The 21,737-nt window shown below is 37.2% G+C and overlaps 1 protein-coding gene across 5 annotated transcripts in view; it reads left to right on the forward strand.

Moving 5' to 3' along the window:
* ARID1B (AT-rich interaction domain 1B) overlaps positions 1-21,737 on the forward strand; it is a 403,965-nt gene that overhangs the window by 20,379 nt on the left and 361,849 nt on the right. For all 5 annotated transcript variants that reach the window (XM_039358272.1, XM_039358273.1, XM_039358275.1 and 2 more), the window contains exon 2: positions 17,287-17,481. In XM_039358272.1, the coding sequence (XP_039214206.1) occupies positions 17,287-17,481 (195 nt within the window). The remainder of the gene's footprint in view (positions 1-17,286; positions 17,482-21,737) is intronic.

Genomic DNA, 21,737 nt, shown 5'->3' on the forward strand with positions numbered 1-21,737 from the left:
TTTCAGAAAATTTTTCTTTTAAAAAATTAGAGTTCTCTTTGAATATAATTAACTGTTTAATAATTAGCTTTCAAAATATTACTTGTTAACTATAGACAAATCACCTCAAGATACTGCTAGTGTATAGCTAGGATGATGAAGCTCTTCAATTACCTGATAGTAATACTATTGGGTTTGCAAAGATAAAATTTTGCATACTAAATGGAGATGATGAATAGGGCCAATCCAAAAATACATAGGATCAATAAATGCATATTCCTTCTCATCCATACATATTGGAAGAAAGAGGATTAAGGAGGAGAAGAGAAAGAGAAACTCAAAGTAGACATTAAGAACAGGATTTCTGGATACAAAAAGAAAAATGCATGTGTTTGGGTTCTCATCTCCTGCTCCATACTATCGTCCCCCCATGTCTTCTGAACCCTCATATGTTGATTTCTCTGGGAGAACCAAACAAAAATAATATTGAAAGACAGAGGTGAATGGAACTACCAAAGAAGGCCTTGGTGAATTTACAATGTAATGAAGATAGTAAGGCTGATTAAATTATAGCGGGTTAGTCTATAGTTTTTTTCATCCATGATTTATGGAATTACATTTTGGCTACAGATTGAAGCTAATTTAGTGAATGGGGAAATATTTGCTTTCTTTAATTGGTACTAATAAAATCTTGATTGTCTTCCAATTTTGTAATTTAGTACAACTGTACACTCTCCATTGTGGGTCTGCCAATCATAAAGCATTCAAATTACACTTAGATGTTCTGGTATGTGTTAGGTTAAAGTATTTTTCAACATATTTGCATTCTTTAGAAGCAGATCAGATACCTCCAGTCGTCCCATTCATTCTTTGAAAAACGATAGCGTCTACTTTGTTTTGATTCTTATTCTTGGAATTGATCTGTAAATATGTACTTGTCAACAATATGGCAATGGTTGCTTTTGAACTACTAAGATGTATATGTATTTTAGCCATAGATTTCCATAGATTATAATATCTACCTGCACCCTATGCAACAGAGCATGTCTGAATATATGACATCTTACACATGAGATATTGCAGGGTTTGAATTTTACATTATTATAAAATTATTATTATTGGCATATTACCCATTGCCTAGTGATGCAGATAAAGCTTATGCAGATAAAATTTATTTTCAAAGGCATAAGGAGATGTATTTAAAAGTAGTAACTAACACCGAATTAGGGTTAGAGTTTATTACATAAAAAGTAATGGGGGATATTGTTCACCAAACATATGTTAGCAAATTTATGTGTGCAGGCTAGTTTGGAAACTTAACAATGAATATGCATAGGATTACTGCATTAAAATCCTGGTGGAATAAAAATCATTCCACATTTCTAGTTTCAATTTAATAAAAATAACAAACCTTTCCATATTTAACTGATATCAGGATCGTGTATACTTTTTCAAAATCTCTTCTTATAGCAAGAGCCTCAAAATGGTGCCAAAACCTAAAATCAGAATGCATATGTGTCTATTGCCACTTCAGAAACCATTTAAAACAGCCAATTTCTTATAGTTTTTTTGTTTATAGCTTTTATGATATCTTCATATATTTTTAAAGAAGCTGCTTGCTCAAAGTTGTCTGAAATATTTTACTTTCAGTAGTAAATGAGATGTGAATCAAATTGTCAGATGGATAGTTGCCAAGTTATTTCAGCACTTGCTGTTTAACGTAGCTAACAGCACACTAGGAAAGGTGTGAGCCTAACAGATAAAAGCGTAAACAGCACCTTTCTGCTTCAATATATCTGGTTTCTCACCACTTTTTCTTTATACTACAAGGAGCTAAATTTGTATGGGAGATGTCACAGGTACTCTCAAACTGTAAGGATATGATGGCTCTATCAGATACACTGGATAGAAGTGAAGAAAGATTCATATAAGCAAGTTCAATTTTAGTAATTTTTGCACCAAATTTCTTTCCAAAAATTTCCAAGCAAAAAATATTTTATAGCATCTGCACTTCTGCATAGAATAGCTTTAAAAAAAAAGTTTGGTATCTCTTGATTAAGTTAGGCATTTGTGTTTCATTTCTGCACCTGCTATTACACCTTTTTATTATGCAATAAATCCAACTTCATCTATATAAGTATCTGTAGAACTGATGCCTTAATTCTTTTTATGCTAATTAGAAACATCCCAACAATTTAGTAATGTACTATCAAAATAATCTGTCATTGTTACTATATCCCATAATTGGGAAAATTTCCTATATCATGGAGTATGGCAGTTGTGTAAAAGTAAGATCTTTTTTTATTTCTGATTGACTTTGGTATTTTAAGACTTCAGAAATTAAAAAAAAATCACTCTAATGCAGGTTAGAGATGGATTAAAATGTGAAGTAAGACATAAATGTACTCAATCCCTTAGGTCAAGGGTGGGGAACCCTGGCTCTTTTATGACTTGTGGACTTCAACTCCCAGAATTCCTGAGCCAGCATGGATGTCTCAGGAATTCTGAGAATTGAAGTCATAAAAGAGCCAAGGTTCCTCACCCCTGCCTTAGGTCAACATTACCTCTATAATGTCCTGTCTTTCTACACTAATCTTTAAGCGCTTACTAGACTTCAAAAATATCAAAAATCAATTAAAATATTCGTTTCTGAACCGTTTTATTCTGGGTACTTCATCTCAGTCTTTAAAGATAGTTTTTTCCCTCCCAGCATTGTCCAAATGAATCCCTAAAAATATCCATTAAAAAGTTCTAGCTACTTCACAATGTAAGATAGACATTGCCTTCCCCTCTGTCACCTACCAAATCCTTTCAAAATTGAGAAAAGTAGGGAGAAAAGCCCAGCTCTTTCTAGGATCATAGTTCCTTCCCGGGGGTGATTCTCAAATTGTTGCTTAATACTGTAGCTGAAATGTGATGTGAACAATCCCATCAAGCCAAGTATTTAAATCACAATTTGTTCCTAATGTGCAGTCCTAATTGGTAATAATTGCTCAGGCATTGTTTTTGCTGAGTTGAACATAACACAGATTCTACATGGACCTGTCTAATCCAGAAAATAGCAGTGTGGGTAGCTACGGGTTTACTTTGGTATGCCATTCTAACACTCCTATTCTGGAGTTGCAGTAGTTACCAGTATGTTTCCAGGTGTGATTTAAAGTGCTGGTTCTTATCTATAAAGCACATTGGAGTACAGGCCCTAGAACACAACCCCTTTATTAGCCATCACCCAGATAAGTAGGAAATAGGACTAAACAGTCAAGGAAAAAAACAATAGAGGTAGTCCTTAACTTGGGGGAGTGCAGTGTCCCATGTTCATATGACCATGATTTATAATGTTTTTGCTGATTTACAACAAAAAATACCCATTCAGCAGCCTGCTATTTTCTTAAGTTTTAATTAGGTGTTCTTATCTGATTTGGGCGCATTGTTTCTGTGAAGAGATCCTGTTACAGGCATCTGGGTGCCAAACCGTATACAGCTTTATAGGTTAAAACCAGCAGGTTGACTGGCATTCACAACCTACTGGCAACTATTGAAGTGATGGTAACATGTGTGTTATAAGCAGTGATGGGATTCAGCGAGTTCACACCACTTAGCAGAACCGGTAACTAATTTTTTGTTGCCCAGGCCCAGAATGGACTTCTGGAAATGGTACCGATACAGAGAACCGGTTGTTCACATATTTGAATCTTACTACTGGTTATAAGGACATGATACCTCTGATTTACCAACACATGGGCTTGTGCATTTTAGATCAATACTTGTCTGAATAGTTTTGAAAGGCAACTCCAACTTGGTATATGTGTGTTGCACTTAGGTTATACCTTAGGAGAAAAATATAGGGCATGTGAATGAATTTATAGAACATGTGAATGAATTCCTTCTACAGTGTTTACTAAAGATGGAAAAATGTGAAGATATGCAAAAAAGAGTAATGGGTATGTTCTGTGTTGTGAGGAATGAATGTTTTTCAAAAGAATCAAAAATGGTTTGATGCTTCTGCTTCCTTAGTTATATGGAAGTGAAAATTGAGTATGTCAGGAGAAACATTAACTTGAATGCAGTGGAAATGGTTTACTTAAGGAGTATATGTGGTAATACAGAAAGATTCAAAAATGAATGGATCCTGAATAAATGTGGATTGAAGGTAAAATGGTGATCAGCATGAAAGAATTCAGCATGAAAGAATTGCAAAACAAATTATATGAAGCAACAATAAATGAATTGAGATGAAGGAAAAGACAGAGGAAGTTGTGATTTTATTGAGATGATGAAATCTTCAAAAAGAGGGAGGTGAGAAATTTAAGCAATGAAAGAAAAAATATGAATTGGTACACAGATGTGGTTGATGCATGGATTATGTGCAAGGATAGAACATTGTATATGTATGCATTATGCATGACATTGCTTACAACAGGAATGAATAGTATTATGGCTTAAATGTAAGTACGTTGAATTGAATAATGTTAGACTTTTAAATTCTGAAATGCATATGAAATGTGTTATCCAGAGTGCTATTCCATCACTGCAGTATAATCTTTCCAGACGATGCATGATTTAGTTGGAACAAATTAACAGCTTTGCACATCTAAGAAAAGTTATTTAATAAATAAATTTTGTAAGTCATAATCAGAATTGTAAAATAATACTTGGGAAAGATTCCATTACAAAGAAGATCTGTTGTAAATTAAGTTTTCTTAAGCATAAATCAGGTTCCCAATATTGTTTTCTCAAGTGCTTTGAAAATATTTAACTTGTGATATATGTTTTCTAAATCTTTTACTTTGCTTTTAATACAGTATATTAACCCAGGGATTAAAAACACCTAATTATCTAAGAGCTAAACATTTTAAACAATGTCTAAAAATCTAATCTCACCCATTCTTTTTTTTTCCCCAAAACAATTTTTATTAGTTTTCCATTTTACACCAACACAGCTTAAGAACCCATGTGGAAACATGGTGATCCATTTTTTAAAAAAACAAACAATATCATAGTAAATATATACCCATTATTTCTTAAAAATTTCCCTATCTATATAGAATATTATAATCAAATTAATACATTTTCAAATGAATTCATTCATTTCTATGTCTAACCATCAACTGCATTAATCAATAAAAAATTTTAATTTATAAAAACCTATATATCTTCACACATTTAAACTTAAGGTTAATGATCCCCATTTATTTAAAACATTATAATCAAGTCAAAATTTTTCTAAAACCAATTCATTCACTAATATAACATTTCATCCAAGTTATATAATTAAAAATAAACTAACATTATCTATTTATATTGTTATAGGCTCATTAAAACATTTCTAAAGCAAATTTTCATTGAATATATCACTCTGTATAAATTTCATTAATCAATAAAAGTTTACAAACTCATTATCCATCCCAAAGACTCCGTTTCATACTTTCTTAATTTTGCAAATATTTAATCTTAAACTAACATATTCATTTACTATTCAGGTGCCCCAAGTGTTTTTTTATTTAAGCATTATTAACTCCCAAAATACATTCTTCTCTTTCTCACTAATCTTCTATTATTTTCCCTTTTTTTTCCAAATCTCCAATAATTAATTCCATCATGGCCCATATTTCAGTTATTTTCTCGTTATACCATCTCTAATATTAAAAACATATAAAGCCCTTTTAACAAAGTCCAAATCCAAATCAATCCAGATCGCTATAAGGCCTTTACCACATTGCTATAATCAGATTTAATATTTATATCTTATTCTGGGTTTCTTTCCAATCCAAACAGGTTTCCATAATCGGGCCTCCGCCTGCCACACTATACACTCCAAAAAGAAAGCTCCCATTGTGCATTTTGTTAAATTAGTATAAAAGTTATAGTTAATCTGAATGACTCGTAGCAGAACATCATTTCCCCTTTCTTTTAACATTGAATAAATTTCACTTAAAATCCTTTCATTTATATCTTCCTCTTTGATCACATGTTTCTCTTCTTCCCATGTTTTTTTCTCTATCTCAAATTCTAATGGCGTCTGCAGGCCAACTTGTTCTTCTGAAGCAAGATTGTCCAGTTCCTTATTATAAATCCTTTGTCCGTTGATATCCAGTCTTTTTTCCAAAATCAATTGATTGTCCAACTGTGGGTTTACTTCTTCCACCTCGGTAAGCAGGACACAAGCCTCTTGTGTATAAACTGATGTTTCACTTAGTCCTTGTCTTTTGCCTTGTTGATACAAAGAAATCTCCTTTGAGCAAGCAATTATCTTCTCCGTATTTTCCAAAATTTTGCCCAAAATATACTTATAAGTAAGATCTACACCGGTTTCTTCCATCTTTATTATCTTTCAAATCCTTATCCTTTTAAAGGAGACTATATTTAAAAGATGATCACAATATCCATCTCCTCCCAGTTTCCTCGCCTTTTTCCTTTGTACAAAATGAAAGCCTTTCCAGCGAAGAAAAGATAGCAAGTACAATGAATAAATTTGTCAGGGAGTGTCCCCCAGAAAGTAATCAGCTGTTCAATCCTTCCAGACACCATAAAGGTAAAAGCAAACAATATTCTCCAAATATTATAAAAAATTTAATCCACCATTAAAAAAATTTTTTGTAATCCTTTGTGCTTCTCTTCCCCCATTTAAAAAGCCGCTTCACCAGAAAAAGGAATAATTCCAAGAAAAAAAACTTTTCACAGGCATAAAGAAAATAGAGGTGAAAGGAAAGTCTCACCGAGTTCTCCACGGTGGGTCCGTTTGCTTAGCTGATCATGTGGCTTGCGGTTGGCGCAGCTAAATGATCGGCCATTTTACTGGCCAATCTTTACCCTGTCGGCCCAAAGGAGATACTCGGCGCTCCTCTGCAACTATCTGAGAAGCCTCCTCAATGGTAGATGCTCCTCCAGAGCGTCTTTTCGACCCTTGAAGGGGTCTACCGGCAGGGGAAACTCGATCGGCAAAGGGACGACTCCCTTTGCTCGACCGCACCGCCGCGAACCAGAACTGGAAGCCTAGTCTCACCCATTCTTGATCCATTAAAGGCTGGTATTCAGAGTATAAATTGTGTAGAAAGTATTTTTCAAGCTGAATTTTTACTTTTTTATACTTTTGATTTAATTTGTAAGGGAATAATATTTTGTTTCTTTTTTGTTTCTCAGAGTAGCTTAAACGTTCTCTTAAAATTAACATTTTGAAAATTATTACAAATTATAGCCTTATACATAGAGAATAACAAGTAAAACTGGCATATTATTGTATATAATGATGTATATATGTCCATATCCATCTACATCTATCCATTAATCATATCTCTGTCTTTCATCTGTCTATCTAAATATATTTTGAGTGGCACTTTACTAGGTTTACTTTATATTAGCTTTTTTAGTATCTTACAATTATGCTACAATTTTCACAAACATGGATCCACAATACTCCTGTGAAGTAACAGAAGACATATTGTTTATAAGATAAATGTGTTGCCTCTAGGTTGTGCAGAATGTTAGTTCACCATCCTGTTTCTTCAGCATATGGTAAAGGTGAAAGATTGGGAAGGACAGGTTGTTGTTTTTTTTTAATTTATCCTTGCAATGAACAGTCATGCAAGAAGAGAAAATAAGATCCTAGAACAACAGGCAGTGTAGATGGTGTCATTGAGAAGGGTTTGGCTTCCTTGACCATGGATTGATTTATCTACCAGAAGAACTGATGCAAGAAATGGGTTACACCTTATAAAGACAGGGAAGGGATATATTCCCAGGCACCTTGTCACACTGATCAAGAGAGTTTAAGCTGATTCAAAGGGGAGAGGATAGTAAAACACTAGATTTGACTATATTGCTGACATGTAAGGACAGGGAAGTAGACATACAGCCAAAAAAAGAAGGGTAGGACACTGGGAAAAATGGCCAAGAAAATACAAGAGTCAGGTTAGTAAGAAGTGCCAATTGCAGACTACAGTGCCTTTATACAACAGCAAAGTACAAGAAACAAAGAAGAGCCTGGAACATAAAAATGATATCATAGGTATTACTGAAACATGATGGGATTATATATATGAGTGGAATATAGTGCTGGAACTTAACAGAACTAGGCTCAACAAAAAGGAAGGGGTGTTGGACCTACAAAAAAATCAGGTTTTGAAAGTGTATGGGCAAGAATAAAAGGAAAGAGAAATAAAAAGAATACAGTTGTAGGAATTTATTATAGGCCTCTCCGGCAAGATGAAGAAGAGAATGAAACCTTTCTGTGCCACATGATCCAATTATCAAGGAAGCATGATTTAGTGACTATGGGAGATTTTAGCTATGTTCAGATAGTTATAGGTCTGAGAAATTCTTATCCTCTCTCACAGACAATTTCATTTATCAAAAGGGAGAAGAGGAAACAAAGTGATCTGTACTATGGCTAATCCTCACCAATGAGGAAGAAATGGTTGGGGAAATAAAGTTACCTGGGATCCTGGGAGGCAGTGACCATACTATCCTGGAATTTCAGATAGCCTGGGAAGGAGAAACTCAAGCAGTCAGACTTTAGTATTGGATTTCAGAAGAGAAGACTTTGAGGGATTCAGAAGAATAGTGTGAAGAATACAATGGCTGGATATTTGAAAGGAGAAAAATACCCAAGTAGGCTTGGAACTTCTGCAAAAGAAAATTCTAGAGGTACAAATTCAATTAATTCCTACAAGAAAGAATGGTAGACATCTAAAGACACCAAAGTAGATCCATATTGAATTTTATAAATTGCTTAAAAGAAAAAAAGGAAATGTACAAAAAATGAATACACAAGAATATATCCGAAGAGCAGTACAAAGCTTACCTTACCGGTAGGACCACCATAGCCAGGCCTCCCACACCCCAACACGTGTCGCTACCTGACTTCTTCTACGGCCACTTGCCACCACTGGTGGCTGGTTGCCTGTTGCTGCTCCTCCCGGCAGGATGTCGCATGGCACTTTGGGCTGCTTTCGCTGCTTGTGCAGTGCTTTGGGCCACTTCCATTGCTCATGCATTTCGGGCCGCTTCTGTTGCTTGTGGCAGGAGGTCATGTGGTGCTTCAGGCCATTTCCACTGTGGAAATGTCCCAAAGAGCCATGCAATGTCTTGTTGCGAGCAGTAGAAATGGCGCAAAGCGCCATGCGATGTCCTGCCAGGAGGAACGGTAATGGCGCAATGTGCCACATGGCATCTAGCCACAAGTGACAGCAAGTGGCCACATAAGATGTCAAGCAACTGCATGACAGATGTCGTGGTGTGGGAGACCTGGCTGTGGGGGTCCTAAGGTAAGACATTCTCTGAAATTAAGACCTAGTGCAGTGATGGCGAACCTTTTAGAGACCAAGTGCCCCAAAACTGCCCCCACCTCATGCCGCCCCGCCCTGCCCCACCCCCATCCACCCACATGGTCACCCACCACTTCCACAGCCCACCACAGCTGATCGCCCAGGCGGCCCAGGAGTGCCATGGTGGCCATGCCCTCTGCCTGCGCCCCACAGCATCATCTGTGAGTGATGGGGTGCAAGGGCAGAATCTTGTCCTCACTGCCCAGTCACATGTCCTTGGCTCTGCTGCTCCACGTGGGCTGTGCCCGGAGGTGACTCTCCTCCGGGGGGCTGCTGGTGAGGAGGGGGCCGTGAGGAGAGGCGGGGCTGAGGCAACGGCGCACGTGCCCACAGAGAGGGCTCTGAGTGCCCCCTCTGGCACGCGTGCCATAGGTTCGCCACCACTGACCTAGTGCCTCTTTTGGAGACAAAAAAAAAATAGAAGATCGGGTCTTAATTTCAGGGAAACACGGTAGAGCAATTGAGAAGAAATTACAAGGATATAGATATAGATCAGACATTAGGAAGAATGGCTTGAGAATAACAATGTGCCTGTCTGTGAAACATACTGTATCACTGAAGATTTTCAAACAGGGTAATCTATCAGGAATATTGTAGTGAATTTTGTAGACTAACTAAGGTTAGATTTGCTGACTTCTTAGGTAACTTCCGACTCTGTGATGATATGATTTTGTGATTCCTTATGAACTTTAATTTTATCTACTTTTTTTGAGTAGCACTGACCAGGTTTTGCTGTGCTATTTTTCAGTTTATTGATTATCCAGATTTTTCCAATGCTGAGTGATTAATAATTTAGCTTCCCAAAGTAAAAAAAATGTAATATGTTTGTTGTTTTTTAACCTTGATATATTCATTTATGTAACAATCATAGGTTTGTGGGAAAATGTAATTGTTTATTTATAACATTCTTAATTTTTTTTTTGAGAAGAATTAGTGTTTCCTCATATGTTTTATGAAATAATATCATTGGAATAAAAGAAAAAGGCTCTCCTGTCTCCGCCCCCCCTCCTCCTTTCTCATGGGGGAGGGTGAGCCAGAAGTGAGCCCGGGGCCTTTGCAGATCCAGAGGACTCTCTCACTGCAAGTCCTTGCCTGTGCTGGCTTTTTTTCTCCCCCACTACACTTGGCTAGGCAGGGCTGCGTACCACCTGCCACTCATTAATGTACCACAAGTGGTACACGTACCACTGGTTGAAAAGCCCTGTTATAGATCATAAAATAAAGATGAAAAATGTACATACAAAAAAAATTGATACCAAAACTTGATCCCAAAAGTCTGTGTTTAACTGGAGATTCAGCACTCTGACACAGTGTGAAAATTCCTTCTGGCAAATCTCACTTTGTGGTCATTGAGTTTAGAAAGCCTTCAGATGCTTCAGGGCAAGTTATTAATTAGCAGTCAAATATTATTTATTGAAAAGAGTTTTATGTTTCTTTTATTTAACAGAGAAGTTAGACTGCCTCCTAAAAATGTAAAAATTATCTTGGGACACTTAGTAAAGATTGGGAAACATAAGTAATGAGGAGAGTCTTTATTGTTGCTTTCCACATTATTGTAAAAGTTACAATAGTTGTCTCTAACAAAGCCCAGTTCTTCTTTATTTATTTTTTATGAGTTCCCATAAATATCTTTGAAAGTTGCATAATAATTTTTGTCTTCATTGCCTCTGGGTGATGCTGTTTGGGACTGCATACTGAACTAATATGGCACAGTAGTGATTCACGGGACCTGTTTTTGATTCAATCAGCCTCAAAAAAAAAAATAGCGTAGTTCCATATGAATATGCACCAGATACAATCCTTTTTATTACAAGGAAACAGCTGGGCAGTTAAAATCAATATAAAAAGTTGTGAAGTTATAGAAAACTTTTGTTTTAAAAATGCAAAATCAGCAGCCTTAACTTGACCTTTGATCAGCTGGTCACCCCCTCCCCCCATCTACAAACAGCCTCATTATACATGTCCAGAAAAAGCATGGCATAATTGACTTAAATTGACAATGATTCACAGTAATAAATGCTGAATAGTAGTTTGGTAAATTAATTCACTGAGTAGAGGATAGGAGTCTGACTAAAACTGTTAGGAGAGGGAGGTGGAGGAGGAGAGAAAGAGAGAGAGAGATGGAGAAGGGGGCTTGAGGGAGGGGGGGAGAGAGAGAGATGGTAAGAAGAAAATAAATAATATAAACAAAACTTTCTTTCAGCCTGGAAAACTACTTGGTAAAGCCACTTCATGTATTCTCACCCCCACCCTCAGTTTTAAATAGCAATGCTTTTCATACTGTCAGAATTCCATGCTGTGACACCCCTTTTCAAAAGTTATGACAGCAGTGTAATGACAGCTACCGCCTCTTGAGAATCAATCAGGCAATTAATTTTGTAAATGAAATGCTGATTATACAAAGCTTCACATGAGAGGCCGAGTGATTAAAATCAATTTAACAAATTGTTTCAGGTGGGACTTGATTAATAATTTGCCATAAATGCAGAGAATATATGGCCAGCATACATTTTTTTCTATGTTAATATATAACTGTACAAAATAGGTTGGATGTATTTTTGTACCTGTCCTTCCACAATGTGAAAGCCAGTGTGACTTAGTCTCTAAAGCTCTTCCCACCTCTGACTTCAAAACATATTAACAGAGCAATTTGTTTTCTTTAATATTTCAAGGCTGCACTAAATAGAATTTGTTGCCTTGCACGATCCAGATTGGCAGCAGGCAGTGTCTCAGGTAGCTGCTCTTCTTAATGTTAATGTGAGTTCTATTAAAGTCAGGGAGGCTGTGTCCCTAGGGTCATCTGCAGGGGAGTCAAAGTCAAGATTGGAACCTCAATCGTGGCCATATCTTAATTCCCCTCTCTTTGTAGCTACTCCTGATTGTGCCCATTAGGTTGGTAATATTCGGTCTAAAAGTCAACATAGTGCTAAGGTAGGAATGTGCAGCAGCAGATGGCCATTGAGATGATGTAGCATTAGAGTTTTGGTCATCTCTTGCTGTTGGCTGTACAAGAAAGAGCTGGTGGGAACCAAACCATATCAAAGTGTCACACGTTGCCCATCTCTTCACTGAGTATATCACAAAACTTGGGACACAATCTGCAATATTGGAATTGTTATTGGTAACCAGCATAACTGAAAATAGTGTGAATGCTGGCAATTTTCTTTTCTACTCTTATCAATAGCAAAGCAATACCTCTGCAGTTACAGACATCAGTCTTGCCGATCCTGAGCTATACAGCTTCCGAAGAATTAAAAGCTAGATCTCAGTAGCAACTAGCCACCATCAGCTTCAGTAAATCTTGATTAGTTCTTTTATGCACCTTCATTATAGGTTGATAACTCTGGGAGTATAGGCTAGACTGCTCTTTTCTTTCTTATTACTTGAGAACAAAATCAATTTTGTATATTGTAAATATAGGTAGAATCATAGGGAAACATTCTGGAAGAACATATCAGACAGTTTATATCTGGAAACTATTTCCTAACATTTCTTTATTTGATTTATTCTCTACCTTTCATCTCTTGCAAGTCCTCAACTTAGGCTCTTATTCAAAATGTTATGAACATTCATCTAGCATTTTGACTTTATCTGGAAATCAAAATGCTGAATGTATATTGTGAATCTGTGCAGATTCCCTAGGGGAACTTGCTTGCAACTAGGGCAGGGCTCATGAGTTACTTAAAATGTGCTGCTTTCAGGCAGTTTATCTTCATATAGCTTATGAAGTATGTTAGAAGTAGTTGAATTATATTGTTTTACAGCAAAATAAATTATGAGAAAAATGTATTTCTTAGGTAAAGTTTTTTTTATTAAAAAATACTAAGAAACATTACCCTCTTGAAGTGGAATATATCATACTTAAACAATGCTATTGGAGTTTTTCATTTTCCATTGGAGCTTTCTCTATTGCCTTTCATTTTTATTTAAAAATGAACTTTTAAAACCCCTCCATGTTGCACAGAAGTGTACAAAATAGTACATAATGTATCAAAATAATGAAATGTATTCTATAGCAGAATCTAAACATTGGGTACTTCTACTAATACTTCATAGCTAGAATTCCTCACAGTTTCTTTGTCTGTTGCAACCATATGTTCCATTGTGTAGCTTCCCACAGATTCCGTTCATCCTCAGGAACAGCCTTTGGGGAAGATATGGGAATGCATCTGGCATAGTCCTGATAGATAATCAAAGCATTTGTCATTGTTTTTGTGAGCAACTAGGAAAAAAAACAGTCAAATGTTCAAAATTCTTAAAACATAAAACAAGAAATCCAGAATAAAACTTTCAGATATAATCATAAAAAATAGAATAATTGTTCCTTTATGGATGAAGGTTCTTTATATTGATTTCAAGAAAACTTTGATGTGATGGGTTCAAGGTAACAAAAAGTCAGGGTTAAAAATAAACTAGAAGTAGGGACACAAATAGAGGAACAAGTGCAAGATACTATAACTTACTCTTAAATAATGCAGTAATATTATAGACAGCAAGGAAACCAAGTACTGTAATCAGTTTTTCTCAGTTGTAGAATTCTCTCAGCCATCAAGTGGGATAAATGTGAGTAATTGGGTTTAAATGTTATTTTAATCTCTGTGTGCCCTTGCAATGGCACTGCAAAAAGTCAACTTGTGGGTAGTTCATTAAAAAAGGATGGGAGATGTTGATTGTGATTTGTTTGCTCTATGCTCATAACAGATTTATCCAAAGATAATAAATTACCTGTGAATGGTTGATACCCCAATCCCAGTAGCCTAAAAGTAAGATTGGAATGAATGTATAACATGCAACTTGAGGAAGTGACATTTACTTTCATTGCTTTATTTTATAAAGGCCATCAATTTAAACTAAGGAAAGATATATATTTCTGTTTAATATTTTAAGATGTACTTCTCTCCACTGTGCCACAATTCTAAAGCTCCCAGGAGAAATATGGCAAAGCCTCCTCATTGCTATTATGGCCATGTAGTGCGGCAAAATCATTGGAGTTGGAAGCAGGTTAGGTCATCAAGTCAAGCCCACGGCTCAATTCAGCAAACCAATGTCATTTTTTTCTGGGTTTTCCATCATTCGAACACATCCAGTGAAGGGAAGCCCACCTCTTCTTTTGGTAATTGGTTTCACTGTCAACTATTCTTCCAGTTAGGAAGGTGTTGTTGTTGTTGTTTTTAATTCAAATAAGATCTGCTTTCTTTTAACTTTAATCCATTATTTCATGTTCTGCACACTTGAAAAGTACAGAACAGATCCTGACCTTGTGCTATGTGATGTTCTTTCATGTATTTGAAAGGTGGTGTAGTATTTCCTCTCAGTCTTCTGCTGTCAAAGCTAAATGTTCATATTTCATCCACTCTCTTTTCATAGGACTTCAGTTTCTAATACGTTGTTTTTGTTTCCCTTCTCTGAATCTGCTCCAGTTTCAATACTTTTTAAAATGTAGTGTCAAGAACTAGAGAAACATTGTTCATTCAGAGTCTGAACATGTATCACTGATGATATCCTCTCTACTCTGTGAAGTCCCATAATTGCATCTCTAGAGATCTGCAGAGAATTTGTACTAGGATTTTGCAAGGAGAAAAGTCCATTACGTAAATAGGAACCATTTGCAGAACTTTAGCTTTAACTCATGAGTCTAACCCAGCATTCACTATGAGTACAGATATGGTGGTAATTTTGTTTTTTTCTGCCTTCAAGTTAGTTTTGGCTTCTCAACATTGCCTGGACAAATCCGTGGAGTTTTCTTGGCAAGATGTCAGACATTGTTTGGCATTGCCTTCATCCTAGGGCTGAGAGACAGTGACTGGCCCTAGGTCACCAAGATGGCTTTGTGCCTAGGTGGGATCAGAACCCATGGTCTCCTGGTTTCTAGCCTGGTGCCTTAATCACTACATCAGACTGGCTCTTAATAGAGGGAATTATTCATATATAAGTGCACACCTCTTCTGAGGAGTATATTTTCCTAGCACATACGTGTTGATGTTTATGCACATTTAGCTGTTGCAATTTTTATAATTAATTTGTGATAGAGTCTTTGAAAAATGTTGCAATAATTACTATCTATTATAATTTTGGTTGCTTATTATTTTGTAGAACCTTATTTTGTATTTTTAAGATGAACTGCACTATACTAGTAAGATTTAATCACATTCTTAGCATGCCAGAAACCATTTTCTTATTGGGTATCGGACTATAGTTATGTCACTGTAGCATGAATTAATTTAAATAACCCAGGTAAATATACAGTTTAAATCAAATTAATATTGAAAACATAGATGAAACTAAGGAGGACAAGAAAGCAAAACTATGTTTGAATGATTAAATTTAGATTACTATTAGGAGTATGAGCAAGTCCCATACATCTGAATCCAATTCCTAATGAAGTAATAATATATGGTTAATTTAAATTCCTGTTTCATGAGAGCCAATAAACTATAGTGGATAATCAAGATGGATATGAAATTGTCAACTTTAATTTTTAAATTCTGGCTGCTTTGGAAAGCCATCACTATAAATCCAAATAAGACATAATACCTGTGGTGGTGCAGTGGTTAGAGTACATTATTGCATGTGACTCTGCCCACTGCCAGGAGTTTGATCCTGACCAGTTTAAGGTTGACTCAGTCTTCCATCCTTCCAAGATTGGTAAAATGAGGACTCAGATTGTTGGGGGCAATATGCTGACTCTGTAACCGCTTAGAGAAGACCGTTAGGAAGCAGTATATAAGTCTAAGTACTATTGCTAATGGGAGTCAACGATGTGAAGGGCAGAACAAAGGGGCATCCAATGATCTGCATGAAAGTACCTGGAGTTGTACCTATCCAAGATGATTAAAACATACTTTTAATGGTGCACATAAAATGGTACATAGTGAAATTATGGATTGCATCCAGGTGTAGTCAGTAATCAATGGTCCAAGGAAAAATAGCACATCATAATTGTATTGGTAACTTAAATCCTGAAAGAATTCAATATTGAAGTGTACTAAATAAATTTCAGATAGCAACACTGATTAGAAACAAGAAAATCAGTTTTTGAATATTTGTTTATGTTGAAAGACCTCTGCAACAAAAAGCATATAAAAGAAAATTGTGATCTACTTAAAAGTCACATTAAATTATAAATCCATTGCTATTAAAAACAGCTATAGTAATGATAAAAATAGAGTTTGTCGATATGAATCTATATGAGTATGTGGATATGCATACTCTCCTCTAGACATATTGACTTTTGCTGAATTATAAAATTCCATACAAAAAAAGAGAAACAGCTCATTCCTCAGTTTAAGAAACACTGTGGATAATTTAATTGTCTATAGAAAGGAATATTGTCATTCACTTTTTGTGAGATGTGAAAACTTTAAAAATATTTGTGCCACTTACTACATATTGACTATTATTAGCTGATATGTATGTTACTGCATATTGCACTATGCTTTGTATTGCTTTTATCCATTGTGAGCTGCCCACAGTTGCTGTGTGAGATATATAAATAAAAATAAATAAAAAGGAAGTAGTGATTTGCTGTAACTGTATTATATGTGCCACCAACAAAAACTAGGATATTATCGTTATTTTCTGAACTCAAAACAAAAATCAATAGTTTTGAGGTGAACTATATTGTATGATTTGCTTATTGACTTGTAATAGAAAATGAAAGAAAACCCTGTAAACAAAGGTAAAGATGGAGCAATTAGATTATTTATATGAACTAATTATCTGATAAGATTTTCCCATTGCCAACAATGCATCCTTAAGGAGTTTCATCCTTGTGTAGTTAGAACTTACATAAACATGTTTCTCTTTGGGACTAAGTTATATAATGCTTGAACCTAAACTGAAATTTAAAAATTAAACTTTTTTTTATATGTTAGTAGATTTCATTTCAGAATGAAGACTGTTTGAAAGTGCACCAGGTGATTTTCAAAATTATTTGTGCATGGATTAAGATGTGCTTTTATCATTTTCCTCCTCTAATCCATAGGGCAACCCAATGGATCCAATGGTAATGAAAAGACCTCAGTTGTTTGCAGTTGGCAACAACCCCCATGCCCAGTCCCAGCCCGGCAGTCCATTTCCAGGGCAGTCATACGGACCACCAGGACCCCAGCGTTTCCCAATGGGAATGCAGAGCCGAACTCCTGCGTCCATGGGAGGAATGCAATATCCACAGCAACAGGTTTGTTATGTTTCTTTCTGATTCTGTGCTTTTATTCTGTAAAGTAATACTTAGTCCACAACATCTCTCTCAGCATATCCTTCATTTAGGATTGGGAAATTTGTGATTTATTAGTTTTCTTTTTAGATTTAATTTTCTTTTGTCAGTGATGAACGTATCCCTTTAAAAAGAGGATATATTATTCATCAAATGCATTCTCTGGATTTGTGAACTTTTTCATTTGTTCAGCTGCCATAAGCCTTCTGCTGCTAATCATTTTTTTTCATCATAAATAATAACACTGAAGAGGGCAGATTGATTGAAATGAATATACTGTTGGTCAGCACAACAATTGTTGAAATTGACAATAAAGTTGTTGGAAGACATAAAAAGTCGAATAGGCTTTACGTGTATGCATTACAGCATCCTTCTTTCTTCCTCCAGCTCAAACAGCAGGGAGAGGTTTTCTTATTTCCAACAAGAAGGATGTAGATTGTGTGGTTTCATTTTAATCTAGGGTTAGAGTTTTGCAGTTGATGTCAATTTTTTTCTTTCCTATTATCTCAAGAAGGTCAATTACTGTACTTACATTTTCATCATATGATCGCCTGGATAAAGCCATTTGTGTTTTTGAAATGACAGAATGGATGAAAGCTATCAAAAGATTAGAGTATGTTGGTAAATCTCTGATTAAGCTGTTTATTGGCTGTGCGGTTCACAAATGCAAGGTCTTTTGTTTTGTTTTGTTTTGTTTTGAGAAAAAAGCACTGTCTCTGTGTAGGGCTAAATGTGGCAAAGATGGGAAATAATGATCAGGCAGGCAGGCATATTTATTGCATTGGCATGGAATATTCAGTAATTAGCTGTGCATTCACAGTTTTGTTGACTACATGTGATTAATAAATCTCTTATCGTACAAAGTTGCTTGAGGTTTAGATTGCTATAAGAGTATAGCAGTAAAGGTGACAATTTTGTGGGAGATGGGTAGCTTCACTAAACAGTGGCAAGAAAATTATTTTGGTGTTTCTTAATAATGCAGTGGCAAATGATGGATTTTAAAAGACAGTAACCTGTCTGTTATTTGGAAACAAAGAGGAAGGCAGCATTTACTTCTTAATTTAATTAAAGTTATTACTGGTTTATCCCATGATGCTCTTTATTTTGGAAAAGAGTATTGCTATTTTCTATCTTAAGTGTACTGTTTGCATTTTTTTTACTTGTGGAAAAAGGCTATTTTTTAAAAAAAAAATCTATGAGAAGGCAGTGATCTCATGCAGCAATTGGCCACTGTCCCTATCTGTCTTTTTGCAGCATTAAAATAATTGGATGAGAAATATGGTTATGAGTACTAATACTCTTTGGGGAAGTAGTAGGAAGTTAATTACAACATTGAATTTTTATTAAATGGACATCAACACCCAGGGATAATTTTGTTTGGACAGACTCCAGAGTTTCATATGTTTAGCTTGTAAATCCAGTTCTTCTCTTTAGTGCTTATATCTTATATATCAAAATGAAAAATAAACAGTATTAAAATTTCAGAATGCAGACCTGCCAATAATATCTGCAATGGACACAGTTGTCTATAAGTAAAACTGAGCTGGAAATTGCTTAAGAATTCCATTCTTCCAGAGGTTTTATTATGTGCAGATATTGTTAGGTGGGATTTATAAATGAATTCAATTTTTTTATATATAAAAAGTGTGTGTGTGTGTGTGTGTGTGTGTGTGTGTGTGTGTGTGTGTGTGTGTTTATGATAATGTGTATGTTACATGTTCAAGAGATTCTAGGTAGATTGCAGTAATAAAACTATATGGACCTTATATTCAAGAAATAGGTATACATAGGATCCCCTCCCAGCTAAACCTCATTGGGTGAGCAGATTTCATCTGAAGCATGTGGTTCATAAAGATAAGGAGACCCTATACCACAGCGGTCCCCAACCTTTATGGCTTGGTGGCCTGGGGAGGGGGAGGGGGAAACTGGCCCGTGCAAGCAGTGGGCTGATGTGTTCATGCATATGCATGCCGGTCCATTGCTCATGTGACTTGAGCTGTGTGCACCGGTCCACCTCTCGTGTGACTTGAGCTGCGTGTGCGCATGCACTGGCCAAACCATCCATTTCCAAACCACCCATTTCCAAACCGCCCATGGCCTGGTAGTGGGCCGCAGCCTGCGGGTTGGGGACTCTTGCTATACCACATAGGACTCTATAAGGCATTAACTTTGAATGTGGTTTGGAAGCCAGTTGGCACCCAATATACTGTAACTTATGCAGAATAGACATTATTCTATTCTCCAGCACTGGAGATGGAGAATCCACCAATGGGTTTAGACTGTATTCCTGCCCAATCAGATCAAGTCAGCCAAAGCTGCCACGCCCGTCCTGGACCATAGAGATCCCAGTCTTGACTTGATCTCGCCCAGGACAGATGTGCAAGTTTGGCTCTTAGGCAGGTACAGTCTCCATTGGTGGATTTTTTTCCAGATCCAGTAGTTGAGCAGTGCTGTATTCAGCACAAAGATTGACTCTATATAAATAATTTGATTCCATTCAGGAACACTCTAAATTTTCAATTTAAAAAGATTCCAGTTTTAGGGGGGGAAAGAATATCTGAGGTTCCAAGGAAGGGGCTCCTTCCTTTTCCTCCTCTCTTTACCTTTCCTTTCTCCTCTCTGATACACAGACCTCTCTTTTTTACTATCTTCTGTGGACGAACAGCTGTTAGTCCCCAACTGAGTTTCAATTGGCTAATTGTTGTTGGAGCTTGCGGCTGCAGCTCCATTGCCTCGTGGCAAGCTCAGGGGGGGAGGTCATCATCTTTAACAAGCCGGGGGGGGTTGGACTTTCACATTCCACTCGATCTTGGAGCTGCAGCTGCAGCTCCGCTCCCCACTTAATCCCCTCGCTTTTTCTCCAGTTGCTTAGCTTACTTTGGAAGCTGCGATTGTCCCTCTTAGGCTGCAGGCACGCGGTGCGCCAAACGGCATCCGCTGATCAGCTGTTCGGTGAACAGAGGGACAAAGAAATTCGAAATTCTCTTAATAAGGTATTTGTTGGGGGTGCGGAGTTCTCCCAGATAGGGAGCTTACTCGTTCTGCACCTGCCTTCCCTTTTCCGGAGTCTTCAAGCCGCTTCTTTACGAGCGGCTGCCATTTTGGCCACGTGGACAGTCTCCGGAAAGCTTCGCAGCGCTCTATAAGGAAAATTGGAGGAAGGGGCTCCTTCCTCCTCTTTAAAAAAGGACATTTTTCCCATTTCTGGGAAAGGAAATAGTATTGGGGCTGGTGGACTTAGGCAGGCAGATTGAGAATAGTGTGTTCCCAGTTCCACCATACCAGGCAGGCCACCATTGTTGCGCACGGCCGCCATCTTGTCTGACAAATAGATCTTTTTCACCTTGAGGCCTGGGACCTCCAGGTGCATCCCTAGCTCTTTCAAGACACGGTTTGGGAATTACTGGGGTTCCCTGTGTTCCATTCAATTTGAGAACTAGTGAATCAGGGTTAGTTTCACATAACAATATAGCTCAACTGTTTTTGGTCATTCTATGTGACGGTTTCCAGAATTGGTGTCTTCAGCCGTACCTTGCTCATACCAGACTCATAAGGAATTGGAGGAGGCACTGGAAGTGCCTGTGGTGGACAATCCATTCGAGCCCCTTGTATCTCCCACCACAATTCCCGGGGATGTCTCTGAAGACCTCAAAGCAGAGGATCGTAAGTGCGAACTCACTTATCGCAGAACGCATCAGGCTGCTGCATGGGCTGTTAGGGCGGCCACCTCAGCATCTTTTTTCAATAGATCCACTCTCCGCTGGCTCAGGCAACTTCAGGCCCGCGTACCAGCGGAGGATATCCGTACACATCAGGATCTCAGCAAACTGGTGGCTGCCACAGAGTACGCGTCAGATGCCACCCTCAAGGCTGCCAGGTTTTCTTCCAGAGCTATGGCGTCTAACGTGACTGGTCGCTGGATGCTGTGGCTGAAGCACTGGCAGGCAGATGCTAAGTCTAAATGGCGCCTCTCAGCTGCTCCATATCAAGGGGGTAGGTTGTTTGGGGATGCGTTAAATCCTTACTTAACTGAGAACAAGGATAAGCGCAAGGTCCTTAATCACCTCATTAAGAGACCATACAAGCGGCAAAATTATTATCAAAGGTGACAGTCATTTCGCGCAGGAGCTAGGTAGTTACTCCCAACCTATGCATTCCTTTCCGCCCAGGCAGAAGAGACAACCTGACAGACAACCAGGCCTAGACAGCAATCTCAGGGC

This window comes from Crotalus tigris, unplaced genomic scaffold (genome assembly GCF_016545835.1).
Source record: "Crotalus tigris isolate CLP2741 ecotype Arizona unplaced genomic scaffold, ASM1654583v1 scf7180000019007.31208882:3723066, whole genome shotgun sequence".
Classification (NCBI taxonomy): Eukaryota; Metazoa; Chordata; class Lepidosauria; order Squamata; family Viperidae; genus Crotalus; species Crotalus tigris.